General features: G+C 45.9%; 2 protein-coding genes across 4 annotated transcripts in view; both read right to left on the minus strand.

Annotated features, from left to right (window-relative positions):
- LOC131969055 (echinoderm microtubule-associated protein-like 6) overlaps positions 1 to 10,540 on the minus strand; it is a 32,586-nt gene extending 22,046 nt beyond the window's left edge. For both annotated transcript variants that reach the window (XM_059330191.1, XM_059330182.1), the window contains exons 1-17: positions 9,374 to 10,540; positions 7,799 to 7,958; positions 7,628 to 7,726; positions 7,303 to 7,371; positions 7,013 to 7,198; positions 3,960 to 4,095; positions 3,538 to 3,739; positions 3,275 to 3,412; positions 2,944 to 3,200; positions 2,231 to 2,440; positions 1,646 to 1,813; positions 1,366 to 1,472; positions 1,179 to 1,279; positions 897 to 1,083; positions 712 to 817; positions 490 to 583; positions 291 to 391 (exon numbers count right to left, since the gene is read on the minus strand). In XM_059330191.1, coding sequence (XP_059186174.1) covers positions 291 to 391; positions 490 to 583; positions 712 to 817; positions 897 to 1,083; positions 1,179 to 1,279; positions 1,366 to 1,472; positions 1,646 to 1,813; positions 2,231 to 2,440; positions 2,944 to 3,200; positions 3,275 to 3,412; positions 3,538 to 3,739; positions 3,960 to 4,095; positions 7,013 to 7,198; positions 7,303 to 7,371; positions 7,628 to 7,726; positions 7,799 to 7,958; positions 9,374 to 9,570 — 2,518 coding nt within the window. In that variant the 5' untranslated portion in view covers positions 9,571 to 10,540. The remainder of the gene's footprint in view (positions 1 to 290; positions 392 to 489; positions 584 to 711; positions 818 to 896; positions 1,084 to 1,178; positions 1,280 to 1,365; positions 1,473 to 1,645; positions 1,814 to 2,230; positions 2,441 to 2,943; positions 3,201 to 3,274; positions 3,413 to 3,537; positions 3,740 to 3,959; positions 4,096 to 7,012; positions 7,199 to 7,302; positions 7,372 to 7,627; positions 7,727 to 7,798; positions 7,959 to 9,373) is intronic.
- A 3,591-nt stretch (positions 10,541 to 14,131) lies between these two features.
- The window catches only part of LOC131969040 (spectrin beta chain, non-erythrocytic 1-like), a 34,659-nt gene continuing 25,570 nt past the window's right edge, over positions 14,132 to 23,220 (minus strand). For both annotated transcript variants that reach the window (XM_059330162.1, XM_059330170.1), the window contains 14 exons: positions 22,428 to 22,706; positions 22,195 to 22,325; positions 21,785 to 21,989; positions 21,197 to 21,571; positions 20,860 to 21,104; positions 19,983 to 20,121; positions 19,820 to 19,904; positions 17,429 to 17,625; positions 17,024 to 17,130; positions 16,888 to 16,936; positions 16,495 to 16,709; positions 16,230 to 16,403; positions 15,980 to 16,022; positions 14,132 to 15,689 (listed from right to left, as the gene is read on the minus strand). In XM_059330162.1, coding sequence (XP_059186145.1) covers positions 15,474 to 15,689; positions 15,980 to 16,022; positions 16,230 to 16,403; positions 16,495 to 16,709; positions 16,888 to 16,936; positions 17,024 to 17,130; positions 17,429 to 17,625; positions 19,820 to 19,904; positions 19,983 to 20,121; positions 20,860 to 21,104; positions 21,197 to 21,571; positions 21,785 to 21,989; positions 22,195 to 22,325; positions 22,428 to 22,706 — 2,460 coding nt within the window. In that variant the 3' untranslated portion in view covers positions 14,132 to 15,473. The remainder of the gene's footprint in view (positions 15,690 to 15,979; positions 16,023 to 16,229; positions 16,404 to 16,494; positions 16,710 to 16,887; positions 16,937 to 17,023; positions 17,131 to 17,428; positions 17,626 to 19,819; positions 19,905 to 19,982; positions 20,122 to 20,859; positions 21,105 to 21,196; positions 21,572 to 21,784; positions 21,990 to 22,194; positions 22,326 to 22,427; positions 22,707 to 23,220) is intronic.

The following is a 23,220-nucleotide window of genomic DNA, read 5'->3' on the forward strand; positions in this document are numbered from 1 at the left end:
CTTCATATAGTATTGTCCCTGAACTTGTATGTACTTTAATTGATGTTGAATGTGGTGTATGAGAATTGTGGTTGATTGTTCTTATTTTATCATGCTGCCTTCTTGGCCAGGTCATTCTTGAAAAAGAGATTTTAATCTCAATGAATTTTACCTGGTTAAATAAAGGATATTGATTGATTTGAATTTTTTCAGAAACTGTATTCTCTAGTGAATGATGAACTCCATCTTCATCAGTAACCCGAGGACGCAGGTGTGTTTCAGGTGAACAGGAGGAGGTGAGGACAGTTTACCTGAATGTTGCCAGAACTTAATGTGTTTCATGCCGACAGTCACCAGTTTGTCCATCCGGAATGGGTTACTCTTCACCACGAAGATCTTCTCTTTATGTCCCCTGAAGGACAGACACCAGGGGACATCAGACTGCTGTCCTATTATTCTAATCGGGTCATTAAAGAGCAGACAGGTGAGTTCAGATGTGTTCAGGTGTACCTGGCCTTCGCTAGCCTCTCTCCTTTCTTCCAGTCCCAGATGACGATGGAGTGAAATTCATCGATTCCCACAGACACCAAACTCTTCCCGTCCGCTGAGACAGAGAGATAAAGAGACAGACAGACAGGGTGGGAGGGAGGTGAGACCTCAAGGAGACTTCCTTCTGTATAAAGGTATAACATAATAATAATATAAATATAATGGTGCCATGTGCAGAAGTACCTGTGAACTCCAGCGCACACACTCCTCTGCTGTGGTGTCCCTTCAGCAGAGACAGACACTTCAGGGTCTGGATGTCCCAGACGTGGACCGCCGGGTCTCTGCCCACCTGAACACAAAGACAGCCAATCAGAATCGTTCTGAGCCGGTCTGATGGTGACATGCTGCGCTCCAATTGGCCGGCGTACCTGCGCGGAGGCCACGTAGTCTTTAAGCGGGTGGACAGCGAGGCTGAGGATGTCATCGTCGTGTCCCAGGTAGAACCTCTGACTGTGCTGCAGCCGGTTGTAGACGACGGCAACGGCGGCCACATGGTACACAACCTCGCCGGCCTGACTGTAGAACAGGTTGTTACGACAGTCGAAGCCCCGATACCTGCAGGGAACAGGACGCAGGAACGACGGAAGTTATTAACAAGTAATTCATTATCATACTACTATCTGTTAAGTTCACCTCGGATGTTTTGTTACCCATGAACAAACTGCAGACGAAGCCCCTCCTCTGGAGCTTTCTGACGCTTCAGGGAACCAATCAGCTTCTTCCTCAGCTGAGGCAGGTCCTCCTTATACACCTGCAGACAGACAGGTGAGACAAACAGACAGGTGAGACAAACGAGTGAGACAAACGAGTGAGACAGACAGACAGACAGGTGATCACCTGGCGTTCGTAGCTGGTCTGAGCTTCCTGTTCAATGTCCGAGTCGAGCTCCGGGACGTCCGACACGTCCGAGTCCGACTCGCCGCTGTTGGAGTCGGCGTACCCCTCTGAACATGGCGAACAGGAGACAGATACATAAAACATGCTGTTTATCAACAGAAACCAGAGAACTGTGAAGGAGTTTTCATTCTGAGCCAAATGGAGCCAAAGAGCCCGGTCTGGACTGAGGCGGTCCAGTTGGTCCATCACAGTCCATCACTGCTGCAGCAATAAGTGTTACCTTGGAGGAGCGGCTCCAGAACACCGTTCATGACGCCCTCAGGCAAAAACCTCCACTGGAAGACGGCGTGGTCGGCGCCACCGGTGGTGACAACCCACTGCAGGTCGTTGGACCAGCGGACGTTTGTCACATGAGCGGAGTGACCGATGTACTTCTTGAACTTGGCTCCTGTTTGAGGAAGAAGACGCAGTGAGTTCACAGAGTGAAACTGAGTTCATGAAGCAGATTGTTAGAAACGACTCACGACTAATCTGAAGGGTCCGACTGGAGGGTAAACCACTACAGGAGTCGTGTCAAAACAACTTAACTCAAAGGATAAACACTGCCTGATAGTTACTGACACATCAGAAAGTACCTCCACAGAACTGGGACGTTTGGTAGAGGAACCAAATTCAAACCCTGGTTTCTCCAATACCCCTTTTCAACCAACACAAACATAGTTCTAGACGGTATGTTGGCTGTCTAACTGGTTCGAGATTTGGCACCAACTTGGAACCAGCCTTTATCAGCCCTGAAACTGCCTTGGTTGAAAAGGGGTACAACTGAACCACAGTGTAACGGTTCCTGGAAGGGTTCCTGACCAACCTTTCTTGAGGCAGGGAAACCTGAAGAGTTTGACAAGGCCGAGGTCATCTCCGGTCACCAGCACAGCGCTGCTGTAGTTGGCATCCACAGAGTTCACATTGGTGATGTTGGAGTATTTGGGCCAGATGCCGTTCACCTCCGGACCGATTACTCCAGTCCATGTCATCCAGTGGATCCCCTTTGCCTCCTCTTTAGGCACCAGCTTCCCTGCTGATGGACACACAAGAAGGCAAAAGGTCAGAAGGTCCGAAGGTCGAGGCATCGGAGAGAAAAGTAAGACTGAGGAAAGTCCCAAGTCTAGAAAGGAAATCCCCAGACTAGAAAGGAAAGTCCCAAGACTAGACAGGAAAGTCCCAGGTCTAAAAAAGAAATTCCCAAGTCTGAAAAGGAAAGTCTCAAGTCTAGACAGGAAAGTCCCAAGTCTAAAAAATAAAGTCCAAAGTCTAGACAGGAAAGTCCCAAGTCTGGAAAGGAAAGTCCCAATTCTAGAAAGGAAAGTCCAAAGTCTAGACAGAAAAGTCCCAAGTCTAAAAAAGAAAGTCCCAAGTCTAAACAGGAGAGTCCCAACTCTAGACAGGAAAGTGTCAAGTCTGGAAAGGAAAGTCCTAATTCTAGAAAGGAAAGTCCTGAGTCTCGACAGGAGAGTCCCAAGTCTAGACAGGAAAGTCACAAGTCTAGACAGGAGAGTAAACAGTCTGGAGACTCTGCGTTACCTGGCATCCTGTAGAAGAGCCGCTCTCCGGCGCCGTCGTTGGTCTGCAGGAAGCGGCTGTCGACCGACCAGTCCAGGTGAGTGATGAAGGAGGTGGAGCGGCTGCACTCGCCCACCTTCTTGTAGCGCTGGGCGACGGCGTAGATGTCCACCAGCCCGTCGTTTGATCCCACCGCCAGGAAAGATCCGTCCGGTGAAAACTTCAGCTCATGAATCACCTCCTTTCTGTCCTTGATGTGCACAACCTCCGTCATGTCCCTGAAGAAAGAAATTGGTTACCTGATGTTTGAACCAATATCACTAAATTATAACAGGACGGAGGAAGAGATCACCTGACACGCAGGACGGTGAACGAGCCGTCCTTCATGCCCAGAGCGAGCTGAGAGCCGTCGTTGTTGAAGGAAACACTGCGGACGGATTCCTCCATATTACAGCGAGCCAGCAGGGTGTGGTCCGGAAGACTCCACAGCCTGAGGACAGGGGACAGACAGGTGAGAGAGACAGAGGAGAGACAGGTGAGATGGACAGTCAGCTTAGAGACAGAGGACAGACAGGTGAGGGGACAGACAGGTGAGGGGACAGTCAGCTGACGGACCTGACGGATCGGTCATCGCTCCCGGTGACGGCAACCGGCTGTTTGGGGTGCAGAGCGAGCGCCCACAGCTCGCCCTCACTGTGACCCTGCATCAGGAGCACCGGTTTGTCCCGGTCCCGCACCATGACCTCGAAGATCTCACTGTCCTGCGTCCCTGCCAGGATACGGTCCGCTTTCCAGCAAACGCTGCGGATTGACAGTCCTGAGACACAGAACACACCTGACTGAGACAGGAAACACACCTGACTGAGACAAAGTCTGGTCCACCCCTGCCTCTGTTTGTCTCTCTCTGTCCCTGTCTCTTTCTGTCCCTGAGGGGTCCTGAGGTGTGGTTGGTTCAGACCTTTGTACCCCTGCTCCTGACTTTGTCCCTGTTTGTCCCTGTCTCTGTTCCCTGTCCCTGACGAGTGGTTGGTTCAGACCTTTGTAGCCCTGCTCCGCCTCCCTCAGGTCGATCTTGGTGATGGGTTTGAAGTCGACGTCCCACAGTCGGATGCATCCGTCTCGTCCCCCCGTGGCAAATCCTTCCTCACAGGCATGCATGCTGAAGATCCCCGCCTGCAAGAGACAACAGAGAGACAACAGTTCACCATCAGAGACAACAGAGAGACAACAGTTCACCATCGAAGACAACAGGAAGACAACAGTCCACCATCAGAGACAACAGGGAGACAACAGTCCACCATCAGAGACATCAGAGAGACAACAGTTCACCATCAGAGACAACAGAGAGACAACAGTTCACCATCGAAGACAACAGTCCACCATCAGAGACAACAGGGAGACAACAGTCCACCATCAGGGACAACAGTCCACCTTCAGAGACAACAGTCCACCTTCAGAGACAACAGTCCACCTTCAAAGACAACAGAGAGACAACAGTCCTCCTCCAGAGACAACAGAGAGACAACAGTCCAGCTTCAGAGACAACAGTCCAGCTCCAGAGGGATTCCCTGATTATCTAAAGTTTGTGGTCAACATGTAGAAATCGGGCAGCAACCTCCGGGTCTGAGCAATGAGGCAAACCAGGAAGATCCTTCAGCTGCATTCTACCAGATAATCCAGCAGGGGGCGCTGACCGCTGCAGAAGCATTTGGGTCCATTCATTTTCGATACAAAATGAGAAAACTTCTCACTCGATTAATAACCTCAGAAATGTTTTTAGGACAACACTAATCACTAGTAAAAAATCTTCTTCAAGACAATTTGATCTTAATAGTGTAAATAACGCCCCCATTTAGAAGAAAATAGAAGATGGGGCGTGGCTACCTTTGATTGACAGGTGGCTAACAAGGCAAGCCGTCATCAGGAGAGAAGCAGAACAATGCATATCCATGGCAACGAGTTAAAGTTTTATATATATGTATATATACAGTGCATACGGAAAGTATTCAGCGCTTCACTTTTTCCACATTTCTTTATGTTACAAACTTATTCCAAAATGGATTCAATTAATTTTTTTCCCTTAAAATTCTACACAAAATACCCCATAATGACAACTTTAAAAAAAGTTTTTTTTAATGTTTGCAAATTTATTAGAAATAAAGAACGAAAATATAATATGTACATAAGTATTCACAGCCTTGGCTCAATACTTTGTTGTGGCACCTTTGGCAGCAATTACAGCCTCAAGTCTTTTGGAATATGAAGCCACAAGTTTGGCACACCTATCTTTGGCTAGTTTCGCCCATTCCTCCTTACAAAACCTCTCGAGCTCCATCAGGTTGGATGGGGAGCGTCGGTGCACAGCCATTTTCAGATCCTTCCACAGATGTTCAATGGGATTCAAGTCTGGGCTCTGGCTGGGCCATTCTAGGACATTCACAGAGTTGTCCTGAAGCCACTCCTTTGATATCTTGGCTGTGTGCTTGGGGTCGTTGTCCTGTTGAAATATGAACCGTCGCCCCAGTCTGAGGTCAAGAGAGCTCTGGAGCAGGTTTTCTTCCAGGATGTCTCTGTACATTGCTGCATTCATCTTTCCCTCAATCCTGACTAGTCTCCCAGTTCCTGCCGCTGAAAAACATCCCCACAGCATGATGCTGCCACCACCATGCTTCACTGTAGGGATGGTGTTGGCCAGGTGATGAGCGGTGCCTGGTTTCCTCCAAACATAACGCTTGGCATTCACGCCAAAGAGTTCGATCTTTGTCTCATCAGACCAGAGAATTTTGTTTCTCATGGTCTGAGAGTCTTTCAGGTGCCTTTTGGCAAACTCCAGGCGGGCTGCCATGTGCCTTTTACTAAGGAGTGGCTTCCGTCTGGCCACTCTGCCATACAGGCCTGATTTGTGGAGTGCTGCAGCGATGGTCGTCCTTCTGGAAGGTTCTCCTCTCTCCACAGAGGAACGCTGGAGCTCTGTCAGAGTGACCATCGGGTTATTGGTCACCTCCCTAACTAAAGCCCATCTCCCCCGATCACTCAGTTTAGAGGGAGGGCCAGCTCTAGCAAGAGTCCTGGTGGTTCCAAACTTCTTCCATTTACAGATGATGGAGGCCACAGTGCTCATTGGGACCTTTAAAGCAGCAGAAATTTTTCTGTACCCTTCCCCAGATCTGTGCCTCGAGACATTCCTGTCTCGGAGGTCTACAGACAATTCCTTCGACTTCATGCTTGTTTTGTGGTCTGACATGCACTGTTAACTGTGTGACCTTATATAGACAAGTGTGTGCCTTTCCAAATCATGTCCAATCAACTGAATTTACCACAGGTGGACTCCAATTAAGCTGTAGAAACATCTCAAGGATGATCAGTGAAAACAGAATGCACCTGAGCTCAATTTTGAGCTTGATCGCAAAGGCTGTGAATACTTATGTACAAGTGATTTCTTCGTTTTTTATTTTTAATACATTTCCAAAAATCTCAAACAAGCTTTTTTAAAGTTGTCATTATGGGGTATTTTGTGTAGAATTTTGAGGGGAAAAAATGAATTGAATCCATTTTGGAATAAGGTTGTAACATAACAAAATGTGGAAAAAGTGAAGCGCTGTGAATACTTTCCGTATGCACTGTATATATATATATATATATACACATATATATACACATATATATACCGGTTTGGTATCACAACTTTGACCCTTTCACTGTATTTTCACTTTTTGTCAAAACTAACATCCCAGTTGATGCTCCAGTTAATGCTAACATGAATCAGTCAGGTTGAGGTGTAGAGAGGCGTGTAGTCAGTGTTGTCAGATCTCTCTCGCTCCTCCAGTCCAAATGTGGTCTGCTGCCCATCTCCGAAACCAAGTGGCAACAAGCCACAAGCCAACGGGTGATGTCACGGTGACTACGTCCATTATTTATACAGTCTATGGTAGAACTACAGTTTTTTATCTCTTTTAATACAGATTTAATTTTGTGTTTCTAACTCGTCAGAGACTATTTCACTGTGTGGTTCCTCAGGGCTGCACTGGTTAATGCCTCCATAATATCACATAATGTTGTGATCTGATCTTGGATACAGCTTTTATTTTACCCCGTGTGCTGCCTGCACGGTGCGGACCAGCGTGATGCCTCTCCACACGTACACGTCTCCGTTCAGAGCGCCTGAGTATGTCAGCTCGTCTTTGGCCGCAGAGACACACAGGATGGTCTGCAGGTCGCCCGTCTTCCCAAAGATCCCTCGCTTCGGAGTCAGAGCGTTTCCACACAGAGTCCAGAACTGTAGAACAACAACAACAACAACAACAACAACAGAACGGTCCTCAGCTGAAAACAAAAAACAACAACGACTCGAACCAAAATATAAAACAGATTCAAACTCACCTTGATGTGTTTGACTCCACAGCTGACCAGGCGGCTCGACTGGACCGGATCCCAGGCCACATCGAAGATCTGCAGGGACAGGGACCAGTTCAAAGACCCGGAACCACCAATGAACCACCAGAACCACCCCAGAGCATCCACAGAACAAACAGAACTACTACAGAACCATCACAGAACCACCAGATCACCACAGAACAAGAACCACAAGAGTCCCCAGAACCACGCCAGTCCCCCCACAGTCCCACCACAAAACCACCAGAGTCCCCAGAACCACCACAACTTCCACAGTCCCCAGAACCACCCCAGTCTCCGGTCGGTGTCTCACTCTGTCTGAGTGTCCAGTTGCTGTGGCGAGGACGCGTCCTCTCCTCCAGTCCCAGACGCACAGCGTGTTCTTAGCGTCCAGACCGACCGACACCAGCCGCTGAAAAGACAAACAGGTCAGAGTCTGGTAGGTCCACAGGTAGACCTGCAGGTGGCACCACCCACCACTGACCTGTCCGTCAGAGTCGAAGGCGAGACACGCCACGCCGTGAGAGTGGACGTCCCTCAGGATGGACACTGTCTGCATCGCATACGTGTCCCAGATACAGATGAATGGGTCCTTGCCCACCTGACCTGTCGCCACCTGGATCTTATCAGGATGGATCGCCAGACTGAGACAGAGACAGAGGGACAGAGAGACAGACAGAGAGAGAGACAGAGAGTCTTTTCACTGTAGCTGTATCCCAAAGTCAAGGATCCCTCCTTGGTAGTCTCCTTCCTTCGGAGCCGGGTCCTTGGGAGGCGAGGCAAGAGTCCTTCCTTTCACTGGTGTAACACACGAATGGAACAGCCTTCCGACTCCGAGTGTGCAGGTGTGCGTCATTGCGCTATTGGACGTCCTGCTTAAATTCAGCACTGCAATTTCAAAATCAGTTCACGACATGGATGTGGCTTTGGCATCAGCACTCTGTTTACTCACGTAAACAGAGTGCACGTTTGTTTGTGAAAATGGCAGAAGATGCTTTAAGGTTGAATTTCCACGATTTAGCAAGTTAAAGCCACAAAGTGGATTAAGCCTGAATATTTAACTGATCCTGGCTGAATTTGGCCGCTACTTAGTTTCATAAAAGCAGCGGCACATAATTCATCATGGAAATATGTTCTGTGATTTTTCATTTTACAGTACAGTACAATAACAGTTATTTATAAATAACAATAACGGATAATAGCGGACTTTCGGTCCCTGTAAACACAATAAAGAAATGTATAACTTTCTGAATGGCATAGCAGCGTATTAACTTTGCACATAGTAATTCATCATCTGATGCATATATATGAATTAACAATTAATAACTTTGGCGACTGAGACGGCATTAATTAGCTTAACTGGCAATTAATCAAGATTATATTTATTATCTTTCAGCTAAATATTGTGTCATTTGTTTATGGATATGGTTTGCATGACTTTGAACACAAGTTTTATAAGTTATGTGATAACAAATATTCAGTGTAAACTGAAAATACTTATATATTTAAATTCACATTGCGCCGCTGGCGTCGCTATTTCTTCGCTTGCCATTTCTTCGCTTGCCATTTCTCAATCTCTGTGTGCAAGGCTTTATTGGTAAGCGGGGGCGCACGGAGGATACACACATGCATCCTTGGAATTTGGGCAAAAGAAGGACTCTGTCCTCTGGAGGATCCTGGACATTGGGACAGTCCTTCAGCGGATGTTGATGACATAATATCCTTAAAAATTAGCAGTTTTAGGATCCTTCCTTGACATTGGGATACAGCTACAGTGTATCAGAGTTAAATATACGTTCAGAGTTAAATTGGACTAAAAGACGTTTATGACACATTGACCTGTCAGTCACCTGTAGCCTCACCCCCCTGCTTCCTGCTCTGTGACATAATGAAGCTGAGGTCGCACATAATTTTCTCATAGACTTCTATACAGTCAGACAGGGGATTGGACCCCTGCTTGACGCTCACAGACTGCGTCCTCTTTCTGATTAAAATAATATATTCTAACACAGGAAGAGGAGGAGCTTCACCTGAACCCCGCCCACAGACACCTCCTCACCTGATGATGTCATCGTTGTGTCCCAGGTAGAACTTCTGCGTGTGTTCGCGGGTGTTGTAGACCACGCCCACGCCGGCCACGAAGTACACCACCTCCTTCCCGGCGGTGTAGTACAGGTTGTTGCGGCACTGGTGGCCGCGGTATCCGTGGATCCACTCCAGCCTCAGCTGGCAGCGTGGTGCCGTCTTGTCCGACATGGCGCGTAAAACCTTCAAAACGCCAACCGGAGAGTCCGCTAACACTGTTGGGAGCTGTAGTCCGTCTCTGTAGTCTCTGTAACTACACGTCCCATAATTCCACGCTGCAGCCTGATCCCGTAGCGCCGACCGTCCAAATTAGGTTTTCAGATTTAATCATAAACAAGTTTTATTCTGAAACGTTTTATTTAAACATTTTAATCTCTCGTCAGATTCTAGATAAATTAAAGGTAAAATATAATAACTTTAATAATCTCTACAGAATATTTTTCTAATGATAAAAAAATAAAATCTCGTTTTCCTAGATGTGCAGAAAGCTGTTTTTATTATTATTATAAAAACAAAATCACACATTAAATTAATTCTGATGTTTCATTCTGAATTTTTTCATCAAATATTTTTGAGGGATTTTGTGAGATTTTGTTGAAAACAACGTCCGGATAAATTAATTTTAAGTTGCAGAAATATTTTGTCTGGTTGCAAGAATAAACTGCTATTTTTTAATCAATTCAAGTAATTTTTCATACAAAAAATTCAGAATTTTTTTTTTTTCAGATCTAAAAAATGTCCTGCTTTTATGTCACATGTTTGATTTATATAAGTGAATATCTGAAATAAAACAACACATTTAAAAATATCAGTTTGGACATCCTTTCACAATTTTTCTTAAATTTGAGAGCAAACGATGAATCGACTGATGATCAGACATTCAGCAGGTTAACGATAGAAACAGTAATTGTTGCTGTTTGTGTGCAGAATCAGATCAGAAGAATTATTGTGTTTGATGATAATTTGTGTTATTCTGACAGAAGGTCGTACGGCCACACGCTCCTCTCCGGTCCGGTAGAACCGCCGGTATTCTGACGATGTTCCGTTAAAATCACCGTCCGTTCATTTGAACGAACGACAGAAAATCCCCCGCCGTCTGTTTGTGTTTCAGTTAAAACCCGGAGATTACAGATTTACCGTCAGTCCGCCTCCGAACCCCGGACACCGGCTGCTGCTGCTCCTCAGGCCGGCCGACAGGCGCCCGGACCCGGTCAGACACGCCGCGGCCCCCCGGTCACTCACGGCCCGGAAAAAAAACCCAGAAATATGATGAAGGAAAGTGGGAATATTAACGGGAATCCCAGGATCACCAACACCGTCAAACTAGAGGGCATTAACACCGGCACTTCCTGTGAGGATTTTCAAAATAAAGTAGAGAAGCGCTTTAAACTGACAGAAATGATGTTAAATATTATAATCAACTGAAACTTTAAGGTCTCAACCAATCAACTCATAAGTATGTTTTAATGTTTAATTTAAGATGATTAAAGTCAAACAGCTCCATCACATGAAGACCATATCTCATAAATTAAACGTGTAAAACTGGTAGCTAACTAAAAACTGACAAGCAGCTTATTATGGCAGATAAATTTCAAAGTGAAGTAAACATTAAACACACTTTAGATCATTTCACTTTTTAAGGGCAGTTTTAAATAAACTTTGTGTAAATGGTGGATGGGATGGGTGGATCTTAAGAAAACATGTATAATTACATTATAGTACTAAATATTTTCCAGTCTCAGATTAATGACATCAAAAAACAGTTTAGTGCCTGGAAGGTTTTTACAGGTAAAGAATTTGATTTTTGTGTTTCGCAAAGACAACAAATATAAACAGAATGGAAAGAAAAGGCAGTTTAATATTTTAGAAATGTTTACTTCAATATGTTTAAAATAAAACCAGAATTTGCAAAACTATATTCTAGATTATATAAAAAGGTTCTAGCATTTCATTATATATACATTTAATGTAAATGGATAATGTGTATGTATTAAAATGATATACAGTCGTGGAAAAAATGATTAAACCATCTTTGTTTTCTTCAATTTCTTGTTGATTTTAATGCCTGGCACAACTGAAGGTACATTTGTTTGAACAAATATAATAATAACAACAAGAATAGCTGAGTTTAATTGAAGAGCCGATAGACATTTTGAATTAAATTTAAGAAAACAATGGTCTAATAATTTTTTCCATGACTATGTATTGAGATATAATTTATTTTAAAAATACTTTTATTTTGAAGGCCAATGCTCGGGGTTCCTGCCTCGCTCGCGCTCACCTGCGCGCGCTTCCTGCCCTGTCGCGCGGTCAGGTGCGGCTTCAGCGGAGATCCGTGCGAGCGGCGTCATCAATCAGACTCAGCGCGTGACGCGGCGCTCAGTGCATCATGGGAGTTGTAGTGTTCAACCGTCAGGTGGCGGGAGGAGTCCTCACCTGAAAACTACAAGTAACCAGGTGCATTTACTCAGGCACACATCCTGAGTAATTATACAGGTGCTGGTCATATAATTAGAATATCATGAAAATGTTGATTTATTTCAGTAATTCCATTCAAAAAGTGAAACTTTTGTGCAAATGTATACATTCATTCCACACAGACTGATACATTTAAAGTGTTAATTTCTTCTGACAACTAATGAAAATCCCAAATTCAGTATCTCAGAAAATTAGAATATTGTGAAAAGGTTCAATATTGAAGACCCCTGGTGCCACACTCTAATCAGCTAATTAACCTAAAAGGCCTTTAAATGGTCTCTCAGTCTAGTTCTGTAGGCTACACAATCATGGGGAAGACTGCTGACTTGACAGTTGTCCAAAAGACGACCATTGACACCTTGCACAAGGAGAGAAAGACACAAAAGGTGATTGCTAAAGATGCTGGCTGTTCACAGCTCTGTGTCCAAGCACATTAATAGAGAGGCGAAGGGAAGGAAAAGATGTGGTAGAAAAAAGTGTACAAAGTAATAGGGATAACCGCACCCTGGAGAGGATTGTGAAACAAAACCCATTCAAAAATGTGGGGGAGATTCACAAAGAGTGGACTGCAGCTGGAGTCAGTGCTTCAAGAACCACCACGCACAGACGTATGCAGGACATGGGTTTCAGCTGTCGCATTCCTTGTGTCAAGCCACTCTTGAACAAGAGACAGAATCGTCTCGTCTGGGCTAAAGACAAAAAGGACTGGACTGCTGCTGAGTGGTCCAAAGTTATGTTCTCTGATGAAAGTAAATTTTGCATTTCCTTTGGAAATCAAGGTCCCAGAGTCTGGAGGAAGAGAGGAGAGGCACAGAATCCACGTTGCTTGAGGTCCAGTGTAAAGTTTCCACAGTCAGTGGTGGTTTGGGGCCATGTCGTCTGCTGGTGTTGGTCCACTGTGTTTTCTGAGGTCCAAGGTCAACACAGCCGTCTACCAGGAAGTTTTAGAGCACTTCATGCTTCCTGCTGCTGACCAACTTTATGGAGATGCAGATTTAATTTTCCAACAGGACTTGGCACCTGCACACAGTGCCAAAGCTACCAGTACCTGGTTTAAGGACCATGGTATCCCTGTTTTTAATTGGCCAGCAAACTCACCTGACCTTAACCCATAGAAAATCTATGGGGTATTGTGAAGAGGAAGATGCGATACGCCTGACCCAACAATGCAGAACCGCTGAAGGCCAGTATCAGAGCAACCTGGGCTCTCATAACACCTGAGCAGTGCCACAGACTGATCCACTCCATGCCACGCCGCATTGGTGCAGTAATTCAGGCAAAAGGAGACCCAACTAAGTATTGAGTGCTGTACATCATCATACTTTTCAGTTGGCCAACATTTCTAAAAATCCTTTTTTTGTATTGGTCTTAAGTAATATTCAAATTTTCTGAGATACTGAATTTGGGATTTTCATTAGTTATCAGTTATAATCAAAACATTAAAGGAAATAAACACTTGAAATGTATCAGTCTGTGTGGAATGAATGTATACATTATACAAATATATATATATATATATATGGAAAGAGAGAGAGATGATCTATTTTAGTTAATTTTTAATTTAATTTTACTCAATATTTTTAATAAAAAATGTAATATAGCGTCTAATACTAAATTTAGAACTTTCTACTAGACATCTACAATTAACAGTTATATATATATATATATTTATTTATTTTTTTCAGTATATTTTTCATTGCTACATGGCAAACAAGGTACCAGTAGGTGCAGTAGATTCTCAGAAAACCAACAAATGCATGTTCAACAAGTGCTGGTTTCATCCTTAAATAGGGGGCACCTGATTCACACCTGTTTTTTCACAAAATTGATGACTTCACTGATTGAATGCCACAGTGCTATATTTTTGAACACACCCCTTTCAACTAATTGCCCAATTGCACAGCCTTAAGAGCGTGCATATCATGAATGCTGGGTCTTGTTTTTCTGAGATCTACTGCACCTACAGGTACCTTGTTTGCCATGTAGCAATAAAAAAATATACTAAAAACCTGGATTAATCTGGTTAGTCACATTGGACTGCTATTATATTGAACACTACTGTATATATATATATATATATACACACGATATATATATATAGATAGATACATATATAGATAGATTCTGTTCTGATTTGTTGAACACTGAATTCTTTGTTTTAATTCAGTTTAATGTGTAGATTCATGGAGACAGAAACATGTTTACTGATGCAAAGAAAACATTTTCAGTAATAAATTCACCATCAGACACAAAGTCGTCGTTTATATATTTAATGTTGATGTTATTAACAGTAAAGAGCAGCGAGGGAGGCAGCAGAAAGTTTAAAAGCTTTAATGACACAGAGAGCGGAGAGTCTACAGGTGCAGGTTCATACATGAGACAGCTTCATTCCTATAGATGACTTCTGATTGTGCAGTAAGATGGCGTTAACTTCCATACATGTTGTACGATAGGTATACAGTGACAGAGCGACACGAGTATCAAAGAGCAGAAAATCTCTAAGCAAGCGACCTTCGTCTCTCACGGCGGCTCCTCCTCTTCCTGTCTGCAGTCACCGACCGCCACGAGCAGTTTGAGTTTCAGCGTGTTTCAGGCGGCGCTCCGAGCCGACCCAGCATGCAAGTGGACATTTCTACAGCGACGCCTCCTCTGAGCCGACGGCGGCGGACATGAAGTCAAAAATAAGAACGAAACAAAAAGCACGATTGGTCCAATTTCTCTACGGCAGAGGAAGAGCAAGGCTCTCTGGGGGCGCCTCGGAGGAATAATTGCAGATACAAAAATAACACAAATATAAAAAAATCAAACAACGTCGAAAAAATACAACAAAGGAAAACAAAAGTGGTCCCTGCTGACGTCACAGAGTGAGCAGCAGCGGTGGCTGTTGAGTAGAAGAAACATCGTCTGAAGAGCGAGGACGCCTCTTCTGTTACATCACAACGTTTAGAGACAAACCGCCGCTGCTCGCTCTTCTGTCTGTCTGTTCGCCGACAATGACGCGCTGTTATATCAAACCAAAACGGCTAAGCTCGTTCTGAGGCGCGGTGCCGCCTTGCCACCCGACTGACGACCACAGCGAGAAACTAAACCGGAAATATAAAAAAACAAAACTGCACTGAGAATAAACAAACCAACAGTCCGACGTGGCACTTTGGTGAAACAGTTTCCCGCTTTCTCAGCCGTCACCCTCATTGGCCGTTCAGCGGTGATATCAGAGGTGATGACATCAGAGGTGATGTCACCGCCTCGTCTTACAGCTTGGTCTGTTCAAAACCTCACTGAAGAAATGGAAGCTTGAGAAATCGAATTGCGTGGCAGTGAGCGGATCAAACAGACGACAGGAAGTCTGTCGGAGGTTAGCGGCGGGGAAAGTTCTGCAGGCAAGTCGACCTGACAAAGGTCGTCAGAGCGGCAAACGTTCGCTTGGTCAGACCTTCGCCAGGCACCATGGACTCACGCTCCGCAGCAGGTTCCAGTTCGGTCAGGTTCCAGCTGGGGGGAATGAGAAGCTAAATATGGCGCACGCCGCGTCGGAGCGTGTGTCCGGTCTCGAGCGGAAGCGTTTCACCAAAGCGCCGCCGCGGCGAGCGTCGTGTTTACTGTTTCTTCTTGCTGAACAGGCTGAAGCGCTTCTCCTTGTCCTTCTCCTTGTCCTTCTCTCTCTTGCCGGGACTCGACTCGGTGGTCAGTGTGACGGCGGCCGGCAATGTCTGAGCGCGCCCAGACGCCGGGGTGCCGGGGTTGCTGCCCTGCACGCTGACGTGGTCGGCGCCGGCGTTCAGGACGGCCTGGATCCAGGTGCTCATCTCCTCCTGCAGGGACAGACGAGGACCTGAGTCTCAGAGGGACTTTATTGCTTTTATATATTATTAACACTAAATATAATGATTAATATTAAATGATGTTATTACAGATGAAACCAACAGCAATTTATAGTCATTAAAATGAATCATCACTTATGACTCAGTAAATTGTAATTATTTAAATATAATTTTAGGAAACTGTCAAAATATACATCTGTAAACTTTTCATCACAATGAAAGCAGAATCACAGAGTATGACACGTGGATCAATATTTCTACATTAACGAGCAGAAACTCACTTCATCTTTGGCTTGGAACAGAAACTCGTTTCCATCAGAGACTCTGAAACACAAACACAAGTTCAGATTCTGGAACCAGGACCATACCAGACCAGACCTTGACAGGACCGGGGGCTAGGAGACTGAGACTAGGACCAGGACCAGGACCAGGACTTTGTCCAACAGTTAATGTTGTTCAGGTGAAGCTTCAGTTTAAGACTTTTATGAACTTTATCTTTATAAATTTGTATTTTATGCAAACAAACGTCACCGGAGTTTGAAGACATGTTTCTTCTTCTTGTAGTCAGACGCCACGTCACAGGCGGCGTCCTTCAGGCTGACGGGTAGCTCGCCGTGGTAGTGGACACCCTGCGCCGCCGCCTTGGCATCCTTGTAGAAGCCGAGCTCCTGGCCGCTGATGACGCAGTACACGTTGTGCCACGACCTGCCAATCACAGAGCAGAGCGTGAGACGGGGGGGAGGGCGGCGGCAGAGGGGCGGGGCTTGGTAGGGCGCGGTGGGGAGATGTGACTCACCTGTTGGAGGCCTTCTTGTTATGCCCCTCCCACTCGTGCTTGCGGTACAGGAGTCCCTCCAGCTGCGACGGCGAGCTGTCGTCCTGGTTCTTGGTGGGCAGCGTGGACGACTGGCTGCTCTTCTTCCTGCCGGAGGTCGGCGAGCCGCTTGGGCTCGGCTCCTTGGAGCTTCGCTCGGCCATGCCGTTCACCAGCTCGCCGCCATCCACGCCGTCCTGAACAGGAAGCACACAAGAAGCACTTTCACATTAAAACTTCCTTTTTCTGAAAGTTTAGAAATAAAATGTGGAACTTTTATGCATTACAATGTTTAAAAACATGGAAATTCTTTGTTTTAAATGTTTTCACAGGAACTGATGTTTGTCGTGTGACATCATGAGTCAGCTGACTGACCCGGGGAGAGTCCTGGTCTGACGGGAGTCCGTTCTGAGTCACTGCTCCGCTGAGGAGACACAAAAACAACAAGTTACTGTCTGCAGTCCCTCTGACGGCCACCAGGGCGCCGGGTCCCATTCTACTGAAGACAAACCTCTGCTGCTGAAGCTCCGCCCCCTCAACCACCACTGGCTCCGGAGACGGAGGTCTCCTCAGACGCTCCTCCTCCTCCTGCTGCCTCCTCACCTCCAGCAGCTCCAGCTGAGGACAGACAGACAGGAGGACACAGACAGACAGACAGGGGGACAGACAGGAGGACAGACAGACAGGAGGACACACGGACAGACAGGTGGACAGACTGTTATTATTAACCTTAAAAACATTATTTTAAAAAGCAGAAATATTGTTTGATTTGTCATATCAGGTTTAAACCAAAACCTTTAAACTTCTAACTGTCCATTTTTATTTCTCACTCTGACCAGAGTTGCAGAGTCGTTCTCCGTTTGTTTCAGAACGTTTCTGGATTAACTTTCTTTGAATGAACAGAGCTGCAGCTCACCGTGGTCAGCCGCTCAAGAGCGGAGAAGCGCTCCTCCCAGGTGGCGGCGGACTTTTCGAAGGCCTCGTGTCGCTTGATGAGCTTCTCCACCTCGTCCACGCTCTGTCCCATCTCCCTGCTGGACAGGTAGGGCTCCTGTCCCAGCAGCCACGCCTCGGCCACACCTGCGTCCCGCGAGAACTGGTGTACCTCCAGGACTGAGGAGACACAGCAGCTTGTTTTATACACTGAGCTCAAGTTTCACTCTCTAACTGACTGTTATCAGCATAAAGTGGGCATGTCAGTAAAGAGGAGACTTGTGGGTTATCAGCATAAAGTGGGCATGTCAGTAAAGAGGAGACTCGTGGGTTATCAACATAAAGTGGGCATGTCAGTAAAGAGAAGACTCGTGGGTTATCAGCATAAAGTGGGCATGTCAGTAAAGAGGAAACTCGTGGGTTATCAGCATAAAGTGGGCATGTCAGTAAAAAGGAGACTCGTGGGTTATCAGCATAAAGTGGGCATGTCAGTAAAAAGAAGACTCGTGGGTTATCAACATAAAGTGGGCATGTTAATAAAGAGGAGACTCGTGGGTTATCAACATAAAGAGGGCATGTCAGTAAAGAAACCTGAACCTGCGAGGTCAGAGGTCGGTCTTCAGGTAAACTTTGATGTTTATGATAATCAAAGATGATTTATTGAGTTTTTTCTTATAACTTTGCCACTTTAATCTGTGTTGTTTTCTTCAGCCCCCAGCTTCATGATGTATTTTTATTTGTTAATAAACTATAGACCTGTTTACCAATACTGATGAGGTATCTGTGGGCGGAGCCTAACTGGCGGCAGACAGTGACAGTTAGCGGTGCAGCTGTGACATAATATGAATCGTCCAGATTTCTTCTGATTATTCTCATAGTTTGTTATCAAATGACAGATTATCTTACATGAGTCAGCTAACCCTGAACACTGCTGAGAGGTTTCCTGTTTCACTGTCAGGACGGTAAAGGACCCAAAACAGCTTAAATGGCCAAAGTTTGAGTGGCTGAACATCAACATTTACTGCTACTATGTATGTAAATGTTACTTCAAGTCAGCAGAAAAACAGAGAAATGGCTTCTATTAACGACCGATCTATGGAAACGATCAGGAAAAGGAGAAACAGAGTTTCAGAGTAACGATGTCTGGCAGCGTCTGGACGTCAAAACAGGAATATAAAAATAAACTGTCCTTCATTCTGATCAATTATTTTGGTTATTATCAAGAAAACCATGGAAAATGTCTAGATATCAGCTCTTAAATTAAACTCTCATCAGCTATTTTTGTTGTTATTATTATATTTGTCCAAACAAATGTACCTTTAGTTGTACCAGGCATTAAATGAACAAGAACCTGAAGAAAACAAGCTGGTCTAATAATTTTTTCCATGACTGTATATCGGAGAGTTTCAGATGATTTCAGTGCCAGTGACGTGGACTCCAAACCGTCTCCAGACCCTCTGATGGTTTTCTGTCCTTCTGAACTGAATCTGTCAGTGAAATAATCTGATCTGAGAGCAGTGAGTCCTGATGAGTTTGCTGAACCTCCTGCAGCGTTTCCGCCTGGTAAAAGGACAGCGAGCGCCTGAGGACGCTGCATCATGCCAACTCATCGCTGCAGCAGCCAATCAGACGGCAGCCTGCAGGGAGGCGGCTTGGATCGCCACAAGGTGACCTCTGACCTCTGATGGGAGAAGACAACGCCGTCCCACAATGCATCATGGCAGTAAGATTTAAAGATTTATCTGAAATAACTCCAACATGATTCATGTTTGTCAAGTCTGTCTGCACTTTGCTGTTAAAACAATGGTTTTCTGACTGGAGTCTGGTGCAACAGAGGGACTGTGATGGTGAATGAATTACAGGATCATCCCAATACATTAGAATATGATGAAAAGTCCATTTCCAGTAGTTCAAGTGAAACAACCCCGACCAAGTATTGAGTCATATAGATGGACATACTTTTCAGAGGCCAACATTTCCAGATTAAACATACTTTTTAAAATTGGTCTTTTGTAATATTCACATTCTTTGAGACACTGAATTTTAGGTCTTCATTAAATGTAAGCCATAATTATTATAATTAGAAGGAATTAAATAAATGAAGACAAGAAATGTTTCATTCTGTGTGTAATAGATCTATGTAATGTGTGATTTTACCTTTTTGAATTGAATTACTGACATAAATAAACTTTTCTATGATATTCTAATTTATTGAGGTGCACCTGTAGAGTTATGTGTTTTCTGACATTGCTGAGATGAACAGGAAACTCTGCACGGAGCAGCGTGTCTAACAGGAACTCTCTGTAGTTTCTCTACTTCACATCTCTCCAGAGAACGTGACCCCTGACCTCTGAGTGATGAGTGTGAGTCTTACTGAGGCGGAGCCACTCCCAGCGGTCCTCCCACTTGTCGATCATCTCTTTTCTCTTGTCGGTCAGCTGCAGCAGCTTCTCTTTGATCTGAGACAAACAGCAACATGTTATCAGTTAGTGTTCGTTAGACTGTGACAGACGTGACGTGCGGCATGGGGTGCTCACCTCCTCTGACGCGTAGTGTTTGCGGGCCAGCAGCGCTTTGCCGAGCTCGATACAGGAGGTGAAGCTGTCGTTCCGAGCATCGATCTCAGCTTTGATGCCCTGATGGTTGTTCATCAGCAGCTCCACTGAGGACACGTCTCTGCACACACACACACAGTTTTCATAGCAGCTTGGTGTGGCGCCTGGCAGGCTGCTGACTCTAATTATAATAATAATAATAATAACTAGAAAATTTCTAAATAAATGTTGAGTGTGCTTGACTGTCAGCCATACATTATTGACCCTGCCGAGTAGCTTACAGTATATTATCTCTACCGTTGCTGAGGTATGTGACAGATCAAGCTTTCAACATGTCTGTCATGTCTGCTCTGTCTGTGTGTGTGTGTGTCTCTGTGTGTGGGTGTGGTGGCCACCAATCAGAACAGAGCAATCAACCGCAGCTGGTCCTGTGACATTTTGATGCCATTCAGAGAGAGAGAAACACAGCTGAAAGTGCCCCTAAACAGAAAGCAATTTTGGCCAAACCGTAGCTCCCATCATTGAACCGACTTCACTTTGAGCATCCTGAGTTTATCCTGAACGTCTACATATGCGTTTTGTAAAGAAAAGTGAAGAAATGTTTTAGAGCAATCACAAGAAACTGGTACTGTCCTCCAGAAATAGGACCAGAAAAAGTCATAGCACACTTGTCATGGCCGAGCCAGTCGATTTGATACCTTTTTAGTGTATGTGCGACCAAAACTCGGAGGATTAGTCGACCGAAAAAAACACGGAAGAAACAGAAGAATAAATAGGATTAAGCCCGGTGAATCGTATATATTGTGTACACTCAAGCACACTCAATGATAATAATAATAATAATAAAAATAATGTCTACCGGGGGTTCTCTTGGGCCTCGATGAGGCGGATCACGTCATCCATCCACAGCAGCAGGTCCCTGACGGCGCTGAAGAAGCGGAACTTGTCGGCAGTGTCGAGCAGCCGGACACGGCGCCCGTCGCATGCCTCTAGCAGGCTCCTCCACGCCTCTAGCACCTCGCCCTCCCGCCGCTGAATGTCCTCCGCCTTGTCTCCGGCGTACGCTGACTGGAGGCGCACGGCGTCCTCCTGCAGCTGCCTCACCTGCACACAGGGTCAAAGGTCAGCAGGTGATACACTAAAATCACCATAGGTAAACATCATTAGCCGTGTCCCTGCAGCAGGTGGTGTTGTACCTGTGTCCCCAGCGCCTGGATGTCGTGCTGGAAGGCGGTGTGTGTCCTCTGCAGCGTCTCCACCGTGTTCTGGTCGCGGCCAACCTCCTCCGGCAGCTTCTTGTGTTTGTCGGCGATGCGTCCCAGGATCTCCTTGGCGTCCTGGTAGAACTTGTGCAGCTCGAAGGAGGCGGCAAGGATCTGTGTGCGCGTGTCGATGAGCTCCAGCAGGTCGGCCCACGCCTCGTTCAGCCCGTCCTTCCACTCTGCCACTGTGGCCGCGTCGCCGTGACCCGCGTTGATCAGCTCGTCCGCCAGACGGTTCACACCGTCCACGCGTTCCTGACCGATGGTCCCCGTGTCCCGTGAGAACTCACGGAAACGCTCCTGCAACATCTGGAACAGAGCGCAGTATTAGTACTACAATAATGCAGTCTTAATACTCACAGTACTGCAGTATTAGTACTCCCAGTACTACAGCATTAGTACTACAGTAGTGCAGTATTAGTACTAATGTACTGCAGTATTAGTACTCACAGTACTGCACTAATGCAGTATCAGTACTCTCAGTACTACAGTATCAGTACTGCAGTATGGGTCTGAGCGTACCGTGACGTGCTCGTAGTCCTGTCCCAGCTCGTGTGACCCGGCCACCACCTCCCTCTCAGCGATCCACTGCTCCAGGTCGTCCACCTCGCGGTTCAGCTGAAAGAGGCGGAGCCTTTCGTCCAGTTTGCCCCTCCTCTCCTCTGACAGGTCCTTCAGACCAGCGTAGAGCTTATCCACCTGAGACTGACGCATGCTGATCCTCTCACTACACACAGAGACCCACACACACACACACACACACACACACACACACACACACACACACACACAGGTAGAATCAGTGTTTTTAAGTAATTTTTCTATAACATATCGCCAGAAATCCAGTTTATCGTAGACAGAAAGTGTAAAAACAGATGTTATGGTCAGAGTTTGAGCTTTCCGGGTCCCTGTACGTATCACCAGGTACGGACCTCTCGGGGTGTCCGTCGGTCACCAGGCCCCGGCTGGTCTTAGACAGCTGGTGGACGGTCTCAGCATAGTCCTCTACCGCCTGCTCCACGATCTGATGCTTCTTCTGCATGGTGACGGCACTCAGTTCGTCCTGAAACACACACGCACACACACCAGTCCAGCTTTAAGACCCGTTCTATTAAAGCTGGTCACATAGAGCTTTAGCATTCCCTGTAGTCCCTCACAGTCCCACCTTTGCCTTCTCCTCTGACATCATGTACAGCTCCTGCTCACTCATCCAGGCCTCGGCCTCAGCGGCGTCAAAGTAGTACTGCTGGGCTCGGTGCGCCTCCTGCAGCCGCCCATGGCGGAGCTCCGCCTCCTGCAGCAGCTGCGTCCACAGCGAGCGCAGGTCAGCGAGACGCTGCCTGATTGTCTCGGCGCCGGAGGACTCGTCCTTCAGGAGGACCGCGCTGCGCTGCAGGATGTCGTCGATGCGCGGCTGGTGACCCTGAACCTCCTTCTGCAGAGTCTGAGAGGCACACAGGGACAGACACAGGGACGGGTTTCACTGGCAGCAAATACATACATACATACATACAGTTGCAAGAAAAAGTATGTGAACCCTCTGAAATTACCTGGTTTTCAGCATTAATTTGTCATAAAATGTGATCTGATCTGCATCTAAGTCCCAAGTATAGACGAACACAATGTGCTTAAACTAATACCACACAAAATAATAAAAATAATATTTCATGTTTTTATTGAACACATCCATTGAACATTCAAAGTGATGGTGGAAAAAATCAGTGAACCCTTGATTTAATAACTGGTCGAACCTCCTTTGGCAGCAATAACTTCAACCAAACACTTCTGATAGCTGCGGATGAGACCTGAACAACGTTCAGGAGGAATTTTAGACCATTCTTCCTTTCAGAACTGCTTCAGCTCAGACATATGGATAGGATGTCTGGTGTGAGCAGCTCTCTTGAGGTCATTCCACAGCATCTCTATTGGATTGAGGTCTGGGCTCTGACTGGGCCACT

This window comes from Centropristis striata, chromosome 1 (assembly GCF_030273125.1).
Source record: "Centropristis striata isolate RG_2023a ecotype Rhode Island chromosome 1, C.striata_1.0, whole genome shotgun sequence".
Taxonomy (NCBI): domain Eukaryota; kingdom Metazoa; phylum Chordata; class Actinopteri; order Perciformes; family Serranidae; genus Centropristis; species Centropristis striata.